Here is a 20,339-nt window from a genome sequence, read left to right as displayed (position 1 = left end):
CTTGGCATTCCCCCAGAGGAGCTGGAGGAAGTGTCTGGAGAGAGGGAAGTCTGGGCATCTTTGCTTAGACTGCTGCCCCCACGACCCGGTCCCGGATAAGCGGAGGAAAATGGATGGATGGATGGATGCTATGATAACAACAACAATATCAATAATAACACATTGACATAATGAATTCTTGGAGTGCTACAACAAATACTACCATCTACTGTAAAATGCTATACTTGTGACAAGGATGTGTGAAATATGTGTCATTTTTAAGGCTGCAGACTGTGATGCTGTTGTTTTAACCACGTTATACAATTCCACATATAGATAAAACCTTTCTGTAATAACTGAATACAACACATGTCAAAACACAGTTGTAAAGCTGAACTATTGCACTAGAAGTCTGAGGGATCTGAACTCCATTAGGGTCGACCTTATATTGATGGTAACATAACAGTCTGCCATGAAATCATCGGGCTATTTATATTACAGCACTTAGCCACTATCTGCTACTGCACTAGTGGTTTCTACACTGATAAGGCTTTGAAAACCCTGACAACAGTTCAAGGTGAACCTCTCTCTCAAATGAAATACAGCAGTAACATTTCTTATTATTGATCATAGAAATGCAGGTGGAAAGGTCTTACCCGTGTGGCAGCATAGACTGAGGCTCCCTGCTTCACCAAGATATCAGCAATGCCAACATGTCCTTCCTGTGCCACCAGATGGAGGGGGGTTAATCCACTCTGTAGGCAACAAAAATCAAACATCAAACACAGCACACATCACCGATATGCGCACACATACTGTATATCCCCATTTCAGTCAGTCTGTCCTCAGTTACGTGATTCTTGCCTTGTTGCCAAGATTGACATTGGCCTGTTTGGAGATGAGCAGGGAGACCATGTCGGGCCTTCCTTCCTGTGAGGCCAGGTGGAGAGGTGTGACTCCCTGCAGTGACTCAGCATTGGCTGAAGCTCCATACTGCAGCAGGCTGTTAGCCACCTCCACCTGGTTCTGCTTGGATGCTATGTGGAGGGCAGTGTAGCCATTCTGGAGCACAGATATTAGTAATAGTCAGGCAAATATGTAAATGCATAAAAGTGAGTCGTTCAGGATTAACTGTGTGTGTGTGTTAGTGTTTTTCCCTTTTACCCTGGCTGCACTATGTGGTGAGCCTCCCTTGCTGACAAGTAAATTAACAATATCCAAGTTGTTGTGATGTACAGCAACATGCAGCGGGGTCAGACCATTCTGCAAAAAACAAACAAAATTTCATCAGGATGTGGTAAATCATACATTCCTTTCCATAAACTGTATCCAAGACAGTTTTGTTTGTCTTACCTTTCCTGCTGCATTAGGGTTGGCTCCTCTTTCCAACAACAGCTCTGCTACATCCAGCTTGCCATACTTGGCAGCCACATGCAGTGGAGTGAAGCCTTTCTACAGAGGCACCAACAGGAATAGGGACACAATATAACCAACTCAAAAAACAGATTAGACAAAGGTTACTTTAGTTAAGATATTGGTCAGAATATGCAGAATGGATGCGGTACCTTGGTCATCTTGGTCTGCTGAGCATCCATGTCCAGTAGGATGCGTACAGTTTGTACATGACCCTCCCGGGCAGCGATGTGTAGAGGTGTGTGGCCTGCTGTGGTGGTAGAGTTGGGGTTTGCCTTGTGCTCCAGCAGCAGCTTCACAAGCTCCTTGTGGCCCATCCGAGCAGCGCAGTGGAGGGGTGTTTGGTCATCCTGATCAGAGGGGGGAAGAGGACTCGTTACATGTAAAATACCATGTAAAGCATGTAAATTAACAGATTTTTCATAATGACTTTATAATACTGTCATAGCTGTTCCAATCTTATCTCCATTTCCAGTCAAAAGGAGGCTGTGGTATGTTGGAGACAAATCCACATGCTCTATCTGCTTCATCAGTTGCTAAATTGACTTTTTTAAAGGAATGCCCTCATGTATCACATAACAAAATGAAGCTTTCAGTATATTGCATACAGTTTAAGTCTATGAGGACTCTTTTGCATGAGTATATGGAAGTATAGATTTTGCTATCATGTGTGAAATCTCTACCTTGGCCTTAGCGTCCACCGGTGCTCCATTCTGCAATAAAAACTCTGTCACCTCATGGTGTCCTGCCCGAGATGCCATATGGAGAGGAGTTTCTACTTTCTGCTCAAACACAAACAGACAAACCAGACAGCAACAACATCATTACCACTAGAGAGGAGAGTTGGTTGTCTGTGCTAGCTTGAGATTTCAGACGGGCCCTCACCACATTGGAGGCGCTGGGGGAAGCTCCTTGCTGTAGCAGGCTCTTCACAATGTTGAGATGGCCCATAAATGATGCTACATGCAAAGGAGTCAGGCCAGACTGTTCAAAAGGATGGCAAAATTAGAATTATGAATAGACTTGCAGATTCTTTAAAGCACATTTAGATGCTTGTGCTTTTAATTAACCCTTTTGAGACCAGTCGTTCCATCTGTTTAATTTCTTCCTGATCCCTCACCTCGGTCACAGCCTCTAATGATGCCGAGCGTTTCTTGCTTATGGTTCTTTTTACAAGCAATATGCAAAGGAGTGAAGCCATTCTATAAAAACAAAGGAACAATTATCCTCACTACAAAAGCTAGAAAGCAGCTTCTTTGAAATGAGAAATGATCTGTGTTCATGTCACTGACCAGTGCCCGAGAGTTGGGTTTGGCCCCTTTGTCCAGCAGTACTTTGGCCATGCGGTGGTGGCCGCAGTGTGCCGCTACATGCAGAGGGGTAAGGTGGTCCAGAGTGATGTCATCAATCTCTGCACTGTACTGCAGAAGCTGCTTGACACAGTCCATGTGGTCCCCCTGCGCTGCCATGTGGATTGGAGACAGCCCATTCTGCAATAAAGAAAACATAGTGACTCTCTCATCTCTTGCAAAACAAGAAGCAAATTGTCTTGAAAACAAACCACCAGAGCACAAAGCAGAAGAAATGGGAATCAGTGGTGCTGTTTGGCTGGTTTGTTTTACAAACTTTAACTTTTGTTTCTTTAATCAAGACTAAAAACAAAAAGCACAAAGGAGCTTTGCACTCATAACTAAAACAGTTGTTGTTCAGTTCATTTTAAGACAAAGGAAGAATTTGTTTTACTTGTCTCTCACCTTAGTCTTTGCCTGGATGGGTGCTCCATGGTCCAGCAGGATCTCTATAATCCTGACATGACCATTTCTGGCTGCGCAGTGTAGAGGAGTCAGCTCATCCTGCAAAGAGATAATTGTTAGTAATTTAGATAATGATGCATCCAATTTGAAACAACAACAGTAAGGAAATCAAAGAGTTTAGGAAACAATAAGATAGAGGTCTGTGGCACCTTGGTCTTGGCATCAATCTGTGCCCCTCTGTCCAGCAGGAGTCGGACCATGATCACATTCCCTCGTCTGGATGCAATGTGCACAGGAGTGATGCCATTCTGCAGAGGGACACAGACGCTCACACTTAGATGCAAAAGAACAGAAAGCAAGGACAAGGGATTAACCTTCGATCAGTACGAGTTGTTCCTACCTTTGGGGTGAAGTTGACATTGGCTCCTCTGTTGAGCAGCAGTTGAGCCACGTTCAAGTTTTCATAGTGTGCAGCAATGTGAAGGGGTGTAAATCCAGTCTGCATGGACACATCAGGGTGAGTACCTTTGCATTTTAGTAACACAAAAACAAACCATACAAGGACACCACAGACAGATGTCCAATCCTACTGTACATATACAATATATTGCATATATGTGGAATCATATGTGCAGCCATGTCCACACACACACACACACACACACACACACACACACACACATACACACACACCTTGCTGAGTACATCCGGATTGGGGTCGTTCTGTAGAAGCACCGCGGCTGTGCGTGTGTCATCATTGCGTGCTGCAATGTGCAATGCAGGGAGGCGGACCTTTCCCTTGGTGCCATAGTTGATGAGCAAGGCTACGACATTTTCGTGTCCCTGCTGAAGAGCTACGGCAAGAGGAGTAAATCCATCCTGCAGCACACAGGTGAGAGTTAGAAGACAGGTTGACTCATGGTGAGAAAAAGAGATGTAAGGAGAGAGTGGGGGTTATGAGAACAAAACAGAATGGAAACACAGCGAGTATGTATCAGCAAGGATGGGACTGAGAATTTCAGGAGATGACTCCGTAAGCTTCTCTCAGTTTTTTGGTACCTCAGTTGGAATGCTTTGATTGGCTCCATTCTCCAGAAGAAACTTCACAACCTCTAGATGGTTTTCTTGTGCAGCCATGTAGAGTGGAGTGAAACCCTTCTGTCTCAGAAACACACACAGCAGCAGCAGCAGCGGCAGGGAAAACACAAGCACAGCAACAGGAAAAACAGGAAAACAGTCACAGAAGCACACACAAGGATGTACACCAAGAGGAAGGACCAGCACACAGAAATACAGGAACAAAGACATGTTAACAGACAGAAATGCAACAGCTGCATGAAAAGATCACATAGTGAGTACTGTGTGATCACTGCTGTGAGAGCAGCACTGGCTCTCACCTGGGACTGAGCGTTGACATTGGCCCCATAGTTAACCAGCTCTGTGACCACCTGTTCCTGGCCGGCCAGGGCTGCGATGTGCAGGGCCGTGTTCCCTTTCTGTTCAAATACAGATTCATGAAAACAAGAGCACACAGTCATAAGAAGCATTAATAAGCATTAATAAGCATTAACAAAGCCTGAACGTAAATTCCCCACGTGTACTCAAAATGCTGGTGGGTACTGGACAACCTGTTAACCAGCCTGACAACCTGACAGCGATGGGACTTTTTCATCTTATTCTTCCTTTAAATGTGAAATTTTGAAATACATATGTTATTTTTTTTAACAAGTGATTTTTTGTTTTAAGTGATAGGGAGCAGATGTTACCTTCGTGGTGGTCTCCAGTACGATTCCATTGTGTAGAAGCTCCAGCACCATTTTGACGTGGCCTTCTTTTGAGGCCAGATGCAGCCCGTTGAGCCCATTCTGAGTGAGAGAGCAGAGCATGCCTCATACTGAAGGGTCCTAACACGCTAGGAACAAAAGTAGTCCCTAATCCTAATGTAAACGAAGTATCCACACATGTATCACAAACACATACAGGCCATGCCAACAGAAAAAAAAAACTGGGGTTGTAATTGTAGTGAAAATTAGGAAGTGAACATTTTCATTTGATTCATAATGGTTAGAGAAGGAGGGGGAGGAGGAAGACGAGACGGGGATGGCAGGCCGCTGGTCTCATGGCTGGGAAGAATAAGAGCCGTGTGGGATAGGTCTGACCTCACACAGCCTTCCTTCAGCCGCACAGGACATGTGAGGTTGGACCTTTCCCACACCACTGATATTATTCCTCTGAGTGGGGAGACCACAGCACACCATCACTCTACTGCAAACAGAGGAGAGAAAAAGGGAGGGAGGTGATGGAGGAAAATGCAAGAAAAAAATGGAGGTGACTTAGAAAACAAGGGGAGAGGGGGCAAGTGGAGGAACTGTTACATTGAGAGGGATACAAGGGGAGGAAAACCATAACAAGGTGAGGCCATGAGTGATGCAGCGTACTGGTGAGCGAACCATGGCAGAGGTGTCCACGCAGACAAGGAAGCAGAAATACAACTGCCACAGTCAAGCCTCCACCTGGCCAAACTCCCATTAGACTGTACATCAGCACTAACAGTCACACAAGAAGAACGACCACCAGGGTTAGAGTGATTGTCTACAACCGCTCCCAAGAATAGATCTTATATAATTCTATATCAACGACTGGGGGGGAAATACAATTATGAAGGTCTACAGATGAATCAATAAGGAAAAGATTTGTTAGTTGCATCCTGTAGAGATTCAATCTGTGAGACTGTGAAGATATGTAAGATACTATAGCATGCATTTAATGTCTTTATTATTGCATTGAGACTTCGTAACATGACAGCTACTATCTGTAGATATGAAAAATTCCCAAATTTGCTGCTATTTCAAGACAGTAGAAAGAAGACAGTGTAGCCTGACAGTGTCATTTTTCTTTAAACAAGATGCAGCCAGATCAAATTGAAAGAAGCTGCAATTTAGGGGCTGTAAGTGGAAATGTGTGAAAAGCAATGTGTGCAAAACTGTCACCTTATAGAAGTAAAATGATAACGCTGTAGACCATCACAAACTCAAACACAAATAAACCAATATCAGCTAAACAATTTAATGAAATTGAAAAATCAGAAGAATTTATCTTACAAGTCAAAAGCTTTCAGAAATTGTGTTTTTGATTGTAATTTTATTTTTAATCCATGGGGTGTCCCTTCATCATCATGAAGAGTCTGCCAATAATGGCCGCCGTACAGTGTCACTTGACCTGAACCAATCTGTTATATGGCATCTGGTATGAGGCCTTCGATTAGGCATCACAGAAATCATGACAGACGCTTTACCAGCAATTTAAAAATGTTGAGGACAGTATACGTGAATAAAGGAGAAACCATGCGAAAGTTAGATCAATGAACCAGAGGAATCTCTTTCTCTCTCTCTCTCACATACAGTATATAGCTTTTGGCCAAGTTTCAGTAGCCTGAGGGTGGCAGTCCTAGCCCACTGGCACTGCCTCGTCCTGGGAACAACTGTCAGAGTAAAAAAAGGTAGGATGGAAGACACAGGGTGAAGGAGAAGCCTCTGCCTCATCTATCTCTTTCCGCAGAGACTCTGCAAACCTGTCACCACTGATTAACAGTCTACATGAGAATGCACATGCAGTGCAATGCACAGGCAGATGAACGGGCACATACAGTAAGAAGACAGAGATCAACTCAGATACATTTAAACAGAAGCAATCATACAACACGTGGTGGTGCACATGGGCAATATCTGAGCAGAACATGATGCAACTATTAAAAATGAAATCCCAGACAGGTCTGTTTTAGAACTTATAGTACTGTGTAAACTGTAGGACCAACATAGTAGTACTGTAGGTCATTCTTCTCTTTAGATCAGGCACAAATGATGAAAAATGACTAATCATTTAACTATTTGAAAATGCTCTTAGCTAAACTGTACTGCCTTTTCCATTCACACATTGCTGCTCTTTTTTTAAATTAGGAGTCTGCAGCACCAACCTGCTGCTCAAATTAATTTAATCAGTTAGAAAGCAGAAAAGGGAAGCAGAAGACTAAATTCTGGCTGGATTCAACTGTGGGTACAAGGTTAGTCAGAAATTGGCTACTCAGATATTTCAGTTTCTATTCTTGCCAAGCACTATAAATGAACATCAGTTTTGCAGATAAGATAAATTCTCTGATGTGAATAAACAGACAAGAGCAGCAAGTGTAAATAAAATAAAAAAAATCACTGGCTTGCCTGTCAAAAGCTACAGTATAACTTCAATCAGCTCAGTGTGGGAAATGTGCAGCTCTCTCACCTGATTGGCTGTATTTATATCGATGCCATTTTTGATATGTTCCAGGGCCTTGTCCAGGTTGCCAGAACGGGCCGCTCTGAGAAAACTGTTGCCAACATCTGTCTGAAGATGAAACACAAAGAGGGAACGAGAGGGGGATAAGGGGTATACGAGAAAGTCAGAGACAAATAAAGTGGAGAAACAGAGAGGAAAAGAGGAGAGGAAGACAGTTTGGTTATTATTTTTCAAAAAAGTACTTTTAAAGACAACACCTTCAGTAGCAGGATGGTGGTCATCTGGTTTCCCCTCATTTCACTCCTGCCTTGCGATTTTGAACAGTGCAGTTTGAAAATGTGCATTTGCACCTTGAGTGTTAGGATGTGTGGTGCACATGTACAGTAAGTGAGGTAACAAATAGTACACACACCCTTCTGAGTCTGAACTCTCTCTTCACTTTACAAAGCCTCTGACAATGTGTCCATAAGTCTATTTGCTGCTCTGTACTCAAGTGATAAGGCAAGTGTGATAACACCGACAAGTCTCTTGTGTGATTGTTGTGCCGAGCAGACTGCTGGGTCTTTGTCTGTGTCTGTGTGAACGAAAGCGAGAGAAAGTGAGAGAGAGAGAGAGAGAGAGAATGAGGGTTTGCTTAGTCCTGGATCATCGGCCAGCACATGGCACAGCTGGTGTTTTTGTCCATTTTGGTTGTGTCTCGGGGCTTCATGCATTTCCAGGCAGACACAGGTGCTGCTGAAACAAGGCCGCTCATGCGGCACAGGGGCAGAGTGAGGGAGAGGAGAACTGTGAGCAACTGAGGGAGAACCTCAGGGAGAAACTTGACTGCAGCAAACCCTGCACCTTTTCACTTCATTTACATAATCTCCAATGTATCCGTGCCCATCCCCTCTCTATCTATCCAGCTATACATGGTGGTCAGGAAAATCCTCAGCCATCCAGTAATTCACTCTGTTTTTACACAAATGAAGACAGATTCATTTACAAAAATCTCATTTTTGGTTTCAAAAGGAAAACACCAAATGCTGCCATCACACACAAAGCTTTAAGCTGTGTTGTGTATTGTTGTGACAAGGTTGTTGGTCCTCTTTGACAGAGACGGAGTGAGCGAGCCTGAGTAAAAGGATCCACATGCCTGGAGTAGAGGCATAGCAACAAATGACACAACACACCCTCAGCATGACACCAATGGCACAACGCTGTGTGCAAAGAGAGGTCACTTTAAAATATATAGTGCAATGACAGGGAAACAGAGGAAAAGTTGCTTCCAGCAGCAAAACAGCATCTGATGGTTTGTTCCCCATATCCGATAGATGGAAATACAATTAATATAGAAATAAAGTCTACACTTAAAGGATGAACATGAAAGAAAAACAAAAGACTGGATGTACTGCAAAGAAAAAGGGATTTCTGAATATACTATATGATACTTAGATAACTACTTTAAATAAACATTTCAGCAGATACTGCTATGTTTCTGAGCCTTTGTCTCTAGTTCAGTCATCTCAGTGTGTAATTGATCTATGGTTGTTAAGCTGTGTTAGTAAGCCATGTTCTCCCTCTTCCCACTGTCTAGACTTTCTCATTCACTTTCACTTTGCAGAGAATGATAATCCACAACCCATTCTCTTCTGTGGGATCCGCCTAAGAAAAAAAAACCCGTCCCCAGTGCACACACACACACACACACACACACACACACACACACAGCACAAGAGTTAAATCTTTACCAAGTGATATAACTTAACAGTATTTGTGTAAGTGTCTGTGTACAAATCCGAAAATCCATTTAGGATTAGGGAGGAAACTGAATAATAGTTAGATGTTCCTAAGAATGACATATTATGTGGTTTATATTTCAAGCTATATGCAAGTGGAAAATGTTATGCCAGTGAGGTTTTCACAGAAATACTGTATTAATGTAATTTATAAATTAATTGTAAGTTTCATAACCTAAAAAAATGCCCATGCCTCTATGCCTGCTGTTAAATTGGATGCATTGCGTGTAGAAGTTAAAGTATTAGAAGGACAGAGTGCATATTGTTTCTGTGGTTTGAGACGTTTGCAGACTTTGCCATGGTGACGCACGAAAAATCCATTCATCAAAGTAGGAGCAAACAGAGCTGGTGCAAAGACCCACAATATCAATGGTCTCACAGCGAATGGCTGCATGGTAATGCCATGGCTGATCCTGACTGAGGCCCCTCTACAGGTGTCCCACCCCTCTGGAGTCAGACCACTATCCCCCCAGAAACAGCCTGCTGAAGCTAACCAAACAACAGAAATTTACACTAGAATCCCTCAGAAAGACTTCAGCAAGATGTTGCTAGTTACAGGGAATTTTCTTTCTCCCCATGGTGAAACTTTCCAAGAGCCCAGTCCTGCATTTTCATGTGTGTGTCTGCATGTTTCTGTGTGTGTGTGTGTGTATCTGCTTGCGTCAAAAAGCAAGTGTGTGGTGTGGTGAGATAAGAATGCAGAGGAACCACACCCACCCACTGATGCAGACATAAAGAGGTACAGAGCACATGTATACAGCACACGCTAGTGGAAACACACACAAAGAGAGCGGTCTAAAAATACTCTGTGGTAATTCCTCTGTTATGTTTTTTGGACCCTGGTATGATTTAGATGAATGAGTCTCCCTCTGATTACTCCCATTGAGAGCAGAGAAGCTTCCAGCTCTGAGGGCTGACCAGAAATGAGCAGGCACATTAATCACACTGCAGCTCCACATTTAATGTTAGCAGTAACAACACACACCGTCATGCAATGTGCATCCAACTGTCCTTAGGCTAAGACAGTGCAAGGCTCCTCCTAATGAAGTTCAGAATTACCAAGTAAACAACCCCCTTATTACCCTCGCTCATCCCAGAAAACCACCTCGGTTTTTCTCTTCCTTCTCTATCCCCTGCTTCTTACAGTACATTTCTCTCTCTCCTCCCTCACTTGCCTCCTCTGCTGGTGCTGCAGTAGACAGAATGACATCACCCCCTCTTTGCTGGACTGCAGTGTGTACGTGTGTGCATGTGCGCCTGAGCAGGCATGGCCAAGATCCACATGCTGACCACGAAGACCTTCCACAACGGACGACTAAAGCTGAGGAATCATCATTTTCACAAGTCAATCACGTGTATGTTTGACGATTCTGAATGGAATCAGACCACATGCGTGAGTGAGAAAAATAAGACGATGTGAAGCATGAATGAGGAGAGACAGATGCTAGAGAGTAGAAAGCAAATTCAAATAGTAAATATCAGGATTTCAGAACATGCTGCTGTGTGTCCACAGTAAGCTTGAAAATGGCTGTGAGGACTTCTGTATGCTCTCTCTCCATCTGAATTACATCTTTGTGTAAATTGTTGCCTTTCAGTCTCGTTGCAGTGGCTGTATGTATGCACTCTGTTGCAATAACAGTAACCTTACTTGTCTGCTTTAAGTGATCTAAAAGCAATATGGAAAACAATCTGGCTTATTCAGGTGATGGAGCCACTGCACCTCAGCAGTACAACATCATTTTAACTCTTTTCTTTCATGTCAAATGCAAAAATGTCAGAGGAAATTTCCTGTAATTTTAGTTAAGGATGCTGTCTACAGCAACTCCAAAGACAGCGAGCCACAGTTTTCAGCTCATTTATTTGTTGCTTTTACTTAAAAATATTGTTATATATATGGGCATATGTTATAAGCAATTTAAACAAAACAAAATTTCATTGCTGCATTTGAAAGATATTTTCAGGCATGAGGACACTCCAAATGAAAAACACAGTTATGTTTTTTGGACCCTGGTATGATTTAGATGAATGAGTCTCCCTCTGATTACTCCCATTGAGAGCAGAGAAGCTTCCAGCTCTGAGGGCTGACCAGAAATGAGCAGGCACATTAATCACACTGCAGCTCCACATTTAATGTTAGCAGTAACAACACACACCGTCATGCAATGTGCATCCAACTGTCCTTAGGCTAAGACAGTGCAAGGCTCCTCCTAATGAAGTTCAGAATTACCAAGTAAACAACCCCCTTATTACCCTCGCTCATCCCAGAAAACCACCTCGGTTTTTCTCTTCCTTCTCTATCCCCTGCTTCTTACAGTACATTTCTCTCTCTCCTCCCTCACTTGCCTCCTCTGCTGGTGCTGCAGTAGACAGAATGACATCACCCCCTCTTTGCTGGACTGCAGTGTGTACGTGTGTGCATGTGCGCCTGAGCAGGCATGGCCAAGATCCACATGCTGACCACGAAGACCTTCCACAACGGACGACTAAAGCTGAGGAATCATCATTTTCACAAGTCAATCACGTGTATGTTTGACGATTCTGAATGGAATCAGACCACATGCGTGAGTGAGAAAAATAAGACGATGTGAAGCATGAATGAGGAGAGACAGATGCTAGAGAGTAGAAAGCAAATTCAAATAGTAAATATCAGGATTTCAGAACATGCTGCTGTGTGTCCACAGTAAGCTTGAAAATGGCTGTGAGGACTTCTGTATGCTCTCTCTCCATCTGAATTACATCTTTGTGTAAATTGTTGCCTTTCAGTCTCGTTGCAGTGGCTGTATGTATGCACTCTGTTGCAATAACAGTAACCTTACTTGTCTGCTTTAAGTGATCTAAAAGCAATATGGAAAACAATCTGGCTTATTCAGGTGATGGAGCCACTGCACCTCAGCAGTACAACATCATTTTAACTCTTTTCTTTCATGTCAAATGCAAAAATGTCAGAGGAAATTTCCTGTAATTTTAGTTAAGGATGCTGTCTACAGCAACTCCAAAGACAGCGAGCCACAGTTTTCAGCTCATTTATTTGTTGCTTTTACTTAAAAATATTGTTATATATATGGGCATATGTTATAAGCAATTTAAACAAAACAAAATTTCATTGCTGCATTTGAAAGATATTTTCAGGCATGAGGACACTCCAAATGAAAAACACAGTTTAAAAAAACAAACAAAAAACAAACTAGAATGACCATTTCACAGTTATATGCCTCCGCCGACCTTGACCATTTACCACTAAAATCTAATCAGATCATCCTTGAATCCAAGTGAACATTTGTGCCAAATTTGAAGAAATCCCACCCAAGGCGCTCCTGAAATATCATGTTCACAAGAAACATGCAGACAGCTTGAAAACATAAGGCCTCCGGCTGCAGCTGCCACCGGCACAGTGCATAAACATAGATTTTTGTGTGGCAAATGTATATCTATTTTTTTATTTGTTTCCCTTTGTTTCATCTTTTGAGTCAGGAACTAGTGGCTTAAAGTAACATGTTCTTGGTTAGTCTAACTTGGTCTGAACAGGTCTCATCGTTAGAGAAAGCAAAGACAATGCAACCAAGAGAAGAATCTTGTGGCTTTTCTGCTGAAAGTCAGTGGGAGAAATGACTCTGCAGAAGAGCCTGATCACTCTAGGACATGGATCTATTATCTGCTTCAGAGAACCTCAACATTTCTATTAAAATTAAGATAAAATTCACCATACACAGAAAGTCCTTTTCTCTCTCTCTCTCACACACACACAGACAAAATGAATTTGCAGACATAGCACCAGGTGCAAATCATAAATATTTTAAGAACTTCTACAGCTATTTGTACATCCAGCAGAAAGGTCAGCAGGTAAGGTCCATAGGCATGTTCAGTAAGTCCTGCTTTGCTTGCAACAATTTCCTCAACTTTAAAAAACACAAACTGTGCAAACGCATCAAAACCTCTCTTTTTATTTTTTAACCCTGCTGACCTTAATATTTCAATCTCATTAAACAAGCAGTGTGATTGGATGGTTTCTATATATTCCAGAAAAAAACAGTGGATATGTGAATTCTTGCAGAGTGCTTAAACAGCTAGTTCATCATGCTTTTCTGCTGACTTGCATTTGTTCTAAAAATTGATCATATTTCTGTGTTGTTTTCTCTCTGACACCTGTGGGACTGCCGAGCTATGGATACATTTAGGAAGGAAGCATGCAAGCAGCAAGCTGGGATGCAACTGTTACATCACCCCCCTCAACACTGTCTGCCGCTCTGTATGTAAATCTGCCTGTCTGACTGTCTACTTTTGCTCCCTGTATGTGGTGAAACATCTTGTCCAATTTTTAATATTTACTTTCTCACACTCCCAGTCTCCCCCTCTCTGTAACTCACTGTTTGGCCCTGCCATACCCTTTGATTGTCTCTTTATTTCTAGCCCTGGTAGAGCCTCTGCACTTGTAGATGGGATTGTCATGGTTATTGTGATCTTTTGTAGGAGTTTAAAAAGGGTGAAAGCCATAGGGTGGCAATAGGGTTTGGAACCTATGGAGGACAGGATCAAGATATGGTCAACATCCTGTGTTTTACTGCACAGAAACACAACAGCAATATAACAGAATATGATTGTTCTGGAGGAACTGCAAGAATGTATAATATATAAGCAACTAAGAAAAATCACTGAATGCTTAGAGGTGTGAGGACATTTTTCTTGAGGTACTTGTACTGTATTTTACTTCAGTGTTTCTTTTTTATACTTTATGTGTGAAGGATAATCAGGATAACCACCTTTATTTGGTCAAGTATGTTACACACAAGGAATTTGTTTCAGGTACAGAACTGAGGCAGCCATCTGTGGCACCAACTCAACCGATGGCTCTAACCACTACCCACTGAACCACAGTTGCCCCCGAAATACTGGATGTTTTACTCTATTATATTTATTTGACTGCCACAGTTGACTAGTTACCATTTCAGAATTTACTGACAAAACATATGATCACTTTACAATAATATGTTTTGTTATAAATTAAACTCCTCAGCAGTTTACTAAAGGTCTCTAAGCTTAGCCCCACCTCGACCTCTACCAACACTGCTTATTGTTACTTTCAGTTATACTACGTCAGCCTGGATATATTTTGGCACCTTTTCTTTTGCTTCCCATTGGTGTCTGTATTTGCAGTTTCTCGTATCTTTGGGAGGAACTAAATGAAACAGTCATGAAATACTGCAAGAAGTGAGAAAGTTTAGACAGCAGAGAATTATGAGATAAATAAAATCCACTGACAGCATTACAAACCTGACTGCATTCATCCTCAGACAAAATATAAACACAATAGGCATATTTCTACAAGTTGCATCAGCTACGGTAAAATCTCAGAACAGCTTCTTCTATTACCCCAGGTAAACTGTGATTGACAAAAATATATTTAAACGTATCCAGGCGGAAGGGCTTTGTGATCGTGTGCCCTGCGTTGCCATCAGCTCCGCTGGGTCACTACATTAAAGAGTCTACAGTCTTTAGTGAGAACACACTGAGGGAACCCACTAATCAGTGTATTGACCCCTAGTTGACTTACCACAGCTAATCCTGGCTGACATCATGCAATCTGAACATCAAACAAAACGAACAAGTAAAGTCAAAGACAAGATTAAGGAGGAAAACAGAACATGATACACACCCACTCATATACGCAGTTAGACTAATCTCTGATGCACATGCACCACAACTTTCAAAGATACTCCCAAGCAATCGAGTACCCTCCCATTTCTATGGGAGGCTTCGTCTGATGAGTTCGATCAAAACAGGCTATGTTTGGGTCTGTAAACAATGACTGTGTTTCTAACACTCCATCACATCCTTAGTTTCAATTAAAACCATAAGAAGATAGTCATATTTCACAAGTGGCAAGTCACTTTCTCATTAAGCAGGACTAAGCAGAGTGTTTACATCTCCATGAGCTGCATCTCTCATTTGTCCTTGTCTGTCTGAAAGACTATATTCAGGACTCAAAACAAGAACAAGCAGTGAAAGCAAAGTCCTCAAAACAGTTGATGTGGAGGGGACAGGGAAGACAAGAACAAGCAGTGAAAGCAAAGTCCCCAAAACAGTGGATGTGGAGGGGACAGAGAAGAAAAAAAAAACTACTTAGCGAATACAGAGTCATGCAGTGAATAAAAAAAGGCTTGGACAAAGAGTAAATACAAATACATCAACAATTGTGTTAGAGAAAATGAAATATGAAAGAGATGCATTTAGACTGGGCATAAAGCAGCTGACAGGAGTACTGGCCCTCACTGTCTGATGTCAGAGGATAAAAATGGAGTGTTGGCAGGTGCAGTACATCTGAGAAAATGCAATTTCATAACAAAACCTCACAAGAACAAAAACAACAATAAAATCAGAGAGAAGCATACAGGTAGGGAGAAGCTAATATGAAGAGGCAGAGAGGGTAACAGGAGAAGAGATGAAGCAGGAGTGTAGACAGAGGAAGGTGAAGACGAGACAGAGAGCAGCAGAGTTTGTGGTACTCACTCCAAAAGTGACGGTCTTGACTGGCATGCCTGTTGGCCCTCCGCTTGCTCTTTCTTACGTTTTCTGTCTCTCTCAAACTCACAGCTGTCTTTTCTGTTGCCCCCTGCAAATTGTGTGGTACAGGGCACGCAGAGCCCTGTTCAACGTAAACACGAACACACACATACACACTCGCAGAGACACACACTTGAGTAAGCATGGTGGGTGGAGAAAGCGGGGAGGGTGGGGGTGGAGGGGACAGGGGCCCAGGGGTTTATCTCTGGAGGAATGCTGCCTGTATCTAAAGACACACATTTCACACACAGCCAAATCAAATGAGCACCTTGTGCTTTCACCATTTTTCGTTTTCTCTCGGTTAATTTCTCTAACATTGCCTCACTTGCTGATTTGACCCACTTTTATTTTTTTCCATTTCTGTCTTTTCCTTCTATGCTCCACCACACTATGGTGTGCACTGCCCTCCTTACCTTTCACATTTTGCTGCACTCCATCTTTATCCCTCCTTTCTCCTGTCTCTTCCTCCCCACGTCACGCCCATCTCTGTGTCTCCTGTATGTTTTGTGACAGCCAGACAATCTTTTTTTTTTTTTTTAACGTGGACCAGGCAACACCAGAATAGTGTAGTTACTGTGGAGAATGGGTGTGTTTTTTCTGAGTGGGTCTGTTTCAGTCTGCGAGGTGACTTACAGTGACAAAGCGCCTGGCAGGGGGGTTGCTGCCACCGCCCCATGACAATGGGCCAGACACACAGGGTGAGGGGGGGGGAGCTTGAAGGGGCCAGCCTCTCAAAGGGCCCTGCCTCTTTTAATAAAGCGTCCGTCGTTCCCTGCTTGAAAAGGCCTCCTTTTCTCTACCTCTCCCCTCCTCTCTCCCTCTCTTGGCTAAATGCTGGGAAAAGCACATCGTTGCCAAAACCATGCAGAGAGATAAATGCATATGGGAGAGGGGAAGGAGGGGGCAATGTAGAAAGAAGGCCGCGCACTACTCAGTGTCACTGGACCGTGACCTGAGTAAAAACATCACGTGGGATCTCTGTCCTGCCCAAAGCATTGAGTTTAGACAGCGATGAGAGGTACTGGTCGAGAGTGACTCAACTCATCTCAGGAGAAGAACGATCACTGTAGTCTTCTTACTTACTCACTCAGTATCAACAGTTTTTCTATGAATAGTGACTGTGTCTTAATCCATGTTTAGAAGATCTATTAGTTCTGAAACTGTAATGAAATGAAATGATTATTTTATTAAAAATTGATGATATTGTAATTTTTGTTGTCTTTTTGTTTCACTTGAGAAGATATGTGGGGCATGGGGCCTGCATGCGGTGCAGGTTGTCGGCTGGACTAAAGAGACAGGAGTCTCACTGACAGTCAAGAGTCTGTGGCTCAGTGTGGTGTCAGGTCATTATAAAGCAAAGGCCACACTCCTGTTTTGTAACAGAGCTGATTTAGGTTTAGAACAGACGTGCCCTCTGCACCCTGTGCTGAGTCCCTCTTGTTGGCGGGATAAAGGGCTACAGCTGTCTACGTGTGCTGCTTGTGGTGGTTTATTGCCCGTGTCCTGATGTCTTAGAGAAGAGACACCAGAGTTGAAAACGTGGGGGAGGAATCAACATAACCTCTGATAGTCTGTCAGCTGTCTCTCCTTAACCTGCCACACTCTTTGCCCTCGTTCTCACTGCCTCTCACACACTGCCCAACACCACACAGGTCAAAAATAAAACAAAGATTAAGTTTTAAGCATTAAAAAAAGAGACATTGTTGTGACAAAAATCAACACCTCCAGTTAACCAAGTTAACAAAGGCTCTGGGTTGGAAGACAGCTGGGGATCATACCCATGTTTCTGCAATACTGATGCAGGTTTGTCAGTGTGACTGCTCATTGAAAGCAAAGATATGGTTCTTGGTTGTCCTTCGGTCTCAATATAAAAAATGGGGTGATCATTCTTTTGCCGTGTATGGCCCCAGGCTCTGGAATTCCCTACTGCCAGAGCTACGGTCCATAACTGAACTAGCAGCTTTTAAGTCAACTCTAAAAACCCATCTTTTTAGACAGGCCTTTGATGTTTAACCCTTTTCCAGTCTTAACCTGTCTTTTAACTTGCTGTTTTACGCTGTTTGTGTCCTGATATGGAAGTTTTTTTACTCCTTCTGTTTTTAAAATTGTGTTTTATTCTGTTATTCTATTGTTTTAGTAGTGTTTTTCCATTAGCGTACACATGTTCTGTTGTGAAGCACTCTGTGCTCCTTTGGAGTTGTAAAGTGCTATATAAATAAACTATATTATTATATTCATATTTACAGCTCCTTCAAATAACCCAATTTCTAAAGCAGGAAACAGCTGCAGGAATATCAATTTAAATATAAATATTTTCTGCTATATTTCTAGTTTTGAATATGAATGTGTAAATTCTTTTTCTATGTGAGGTTTTACTGCTTCAACTTAACGGCCCTCTAGTGGCAGCGTGATGCTCTGCAGCAGATCGAGAAATTACAGGTTGGGTTGGGATGATTACTGCAACCTTGGCACATAACTGGCACTCACACACAAACACAAACACAAACACACACACACACACACACACACATTCAGCTCCTTATCCTGTGCTTCAGCTACTCCTCACTGCCTACATTAAACTTGCCTGGCCTGTGAACCGACAGAGGTCCAACTCAGCATTAACTGCAGGTGTTAAAACTGCCTTCACTCTGCAGACAGATTACAAAGCACATGTCAGAGCACACCACCTGACTTACTGTCTCATCTGTTACCATAATACGGGAAATAAAGAAGCCTCAATAAATGCACCTGCATCTGAATGTGACAAAGCCAGACTGACCTGTGGAAGACAAGAATAGGGAATTAGAAATACTGAAACGAAGGAGGACAGCAGAAAAGATAAAGGCAATAGGGAAGAATGACAGCAGCAATATGTCAGTGCAGGGCCAGGCTCCCATTTATCTTCATAAGAGGAGAGCTAGAGATGGAGAAATACAGAGTGAAGATGTGCAAGAGGAGAGAGAAAAAGCATCACTGTGGAAAGAATCCATCTCCTTTTCTTGCATGTACAGGGCATCTGAGCCCTCATTGAGAACACAGACTCCATAATTTAAAACAAAGGCTCTAACCATCAGTCACAACTGGGCTAGAGTAAGCATCTGACAGGATGTGAGCAGCCAGACCGTAATTCAATCAGTCTGGTTAATAGAGACAGAGTTGAAGTGGCCCGGGTTTTTAGACTCTATTCAGACCTAATGCACTGTACTGAAAGTAGAAAATACAAACTCCACTAGGACTCAGAGTTCACCTGCCAGTCACCATGACTCTGTTAAAGTGGGACATAATGCAATTCTATTATAAGCACCCTGAGAATAGGGATGGTACCGTTTCCTTTACAAAAGAAGTACAGCAAAAAGAAAAACGTCATCCTACTGCTTTATTGCTACATAGGCATCTTGTCTGTGATGTGTAAAGCTAAAGCTACAGCCATACCGATGGTTTCCAGCTAAGAAATAGTGAGGCTAACACCCCTTAGTCAAAATGTATATTACATTTGAATGAGTACAAATTCAGTTCCTGAATAACTGCAGATATTGGTGGCAAATCAGGAGTCTAGAAGGAAACCCCTTCAATGTTATTCCTCAAAACAAACAAGCACTTTAATGGTGCTGGGATGATGCTAGTGACACTAAACGTTTGGGGATGATATTTGAGTATATAAAATCAGCTAAGTATAAATAAACACTTTTTGATGAGCATTCCTTAAATTTGATTATTAAACATTTGAAACCAAGGCACTGAGTGGGACATTCTAGAGACACTCACACCAAACAGTAAAGCAGACTAGGTTTTAAAATTGTCTGTATGTCAACTTACACTACTGTATGCCAACAACATGCAGGCTGTGGCATTTCCCAACATTTGTTTTCCCTCAGTGCAGCACCACCCTCACTTCTCAACATTAAGAGCAGAAGTGATGAGGTCTCAAAGTAAAACCCTGAAAGAAGAGATGGGTGGAAAGAGCAAGAGGGCGACTACACAGAGGAAAGAAGGGAGGATGTGGCAACTATCATGACAAATAAACGTGCCTGAGGAGCTGAGTCTGTTCCTCAATGGATTTGTGTACAGTATCTTTGTCCACAGCCTTGTTGACAGATTTGTGATGACATCTTCATCTGCACAGCTCTGCTGCGTCAGATCCTGACTTCTCTCTCACTCCCCTCACCCCTCTCTTACACACACCTTCCATCATCGTGTAATTTACACTGAAGCAGCAGAATGGCTGCCTGCAGCAAAAAGGGACCATTTCAGACTTAAATGTACAGACCGCTCTTAATTAACAAATAAATACATAATTGATGTATCTATCATGTTACTTTCCACTTGAACAGCTGCTTGCTGCTGCCTCAGGGGCCAGATGCTGAGCTGCCTGCTGTATCCGAGACTGGCGTGTTAATAAATATTAAATATAATCAATTAAGAAAGATGCTCTCATCAATCAGAGCAAGGGCAAGAAGGATTATAAATCTGATGTCAATTATTCAGCTGCCTCCATTCAGTTACGTTAACGCTGCCTTACACATGTTCGAGCACACATCAACACGCACACATTCACCTACAGAACAGTACATGCAGGTGCATAGCACAC

General features: G+C 42.5%; 1 protein-coding gene across 1 annotated transcript in view; it reads right to left on the bottom strand.

Moving 5' to 3' along the window:
• ank1a (ankyrin 1, erythrocytic a) overlaps positions 1-20,339 on the bottom strand; it is a 94,694-nt gene that overhangs the window by 30,922 nt on the left and 43,433 nt on the right. Inside the window, 18 exon segments of the mRNA XM_020602476.1 lie at positions 636-734; positions 844-1,041; positions 1,144-1,242; positions 1,333-1,431; positions 1,545-1,742; positions 2,076-2,174; positions 2,278-2,376; positions 2,513-2,546; positions 2,548-2,594; positions 2,685-2,882; positions 3,147-3,245; positions 3,356-3,454; positions 3,547-3,645; positions 3,840-4,025; positions 4,206-4,304; positions 4,544-4,642; positions 4,913-5,011; positions 7,422-7,523. Of these exon segments, the coding sequence (XP_020458132.1) occupies positions 636-734; positions 844-1,041; positions 1,144-1,242; positions 1,333-1,431; positions 1,545-1,742; positions 2,076-2,174; positions 2,278-2,376; positions 2,513-2,546; positions 2,548-2,594; positions 2,685-2,882; positions 3,147-3,245; positions 3,356-3,454; positions 3,547-3,645; positions 3,840-4,025; positions 4,206-4,304; positions 4,544-4,642; positions 4,913-5,011; positions 7,422-7,523 (2,052 nt within the window).

The sequence above is a fragment of the Monopterus albus genome, unplaced genomic scaffold (assembly GCF_001952655.1).
Source record: "Monopterus albus unplaced genomic scaffold, M_albus_1.0 scaffold56.1, whole genome shotgun sequence".
Classification (NCBI taxonomy): Eukaryota; Metazoa; Chordata; class Actinopteri; order Synbranchiformes; family Synbranchidae; genus Monopterus; species Monopterus albus.
Note: the sequence above shows the minus strand (reverse complement) of the source record. Positions and strands in the feature narration are given on the sequence as shown.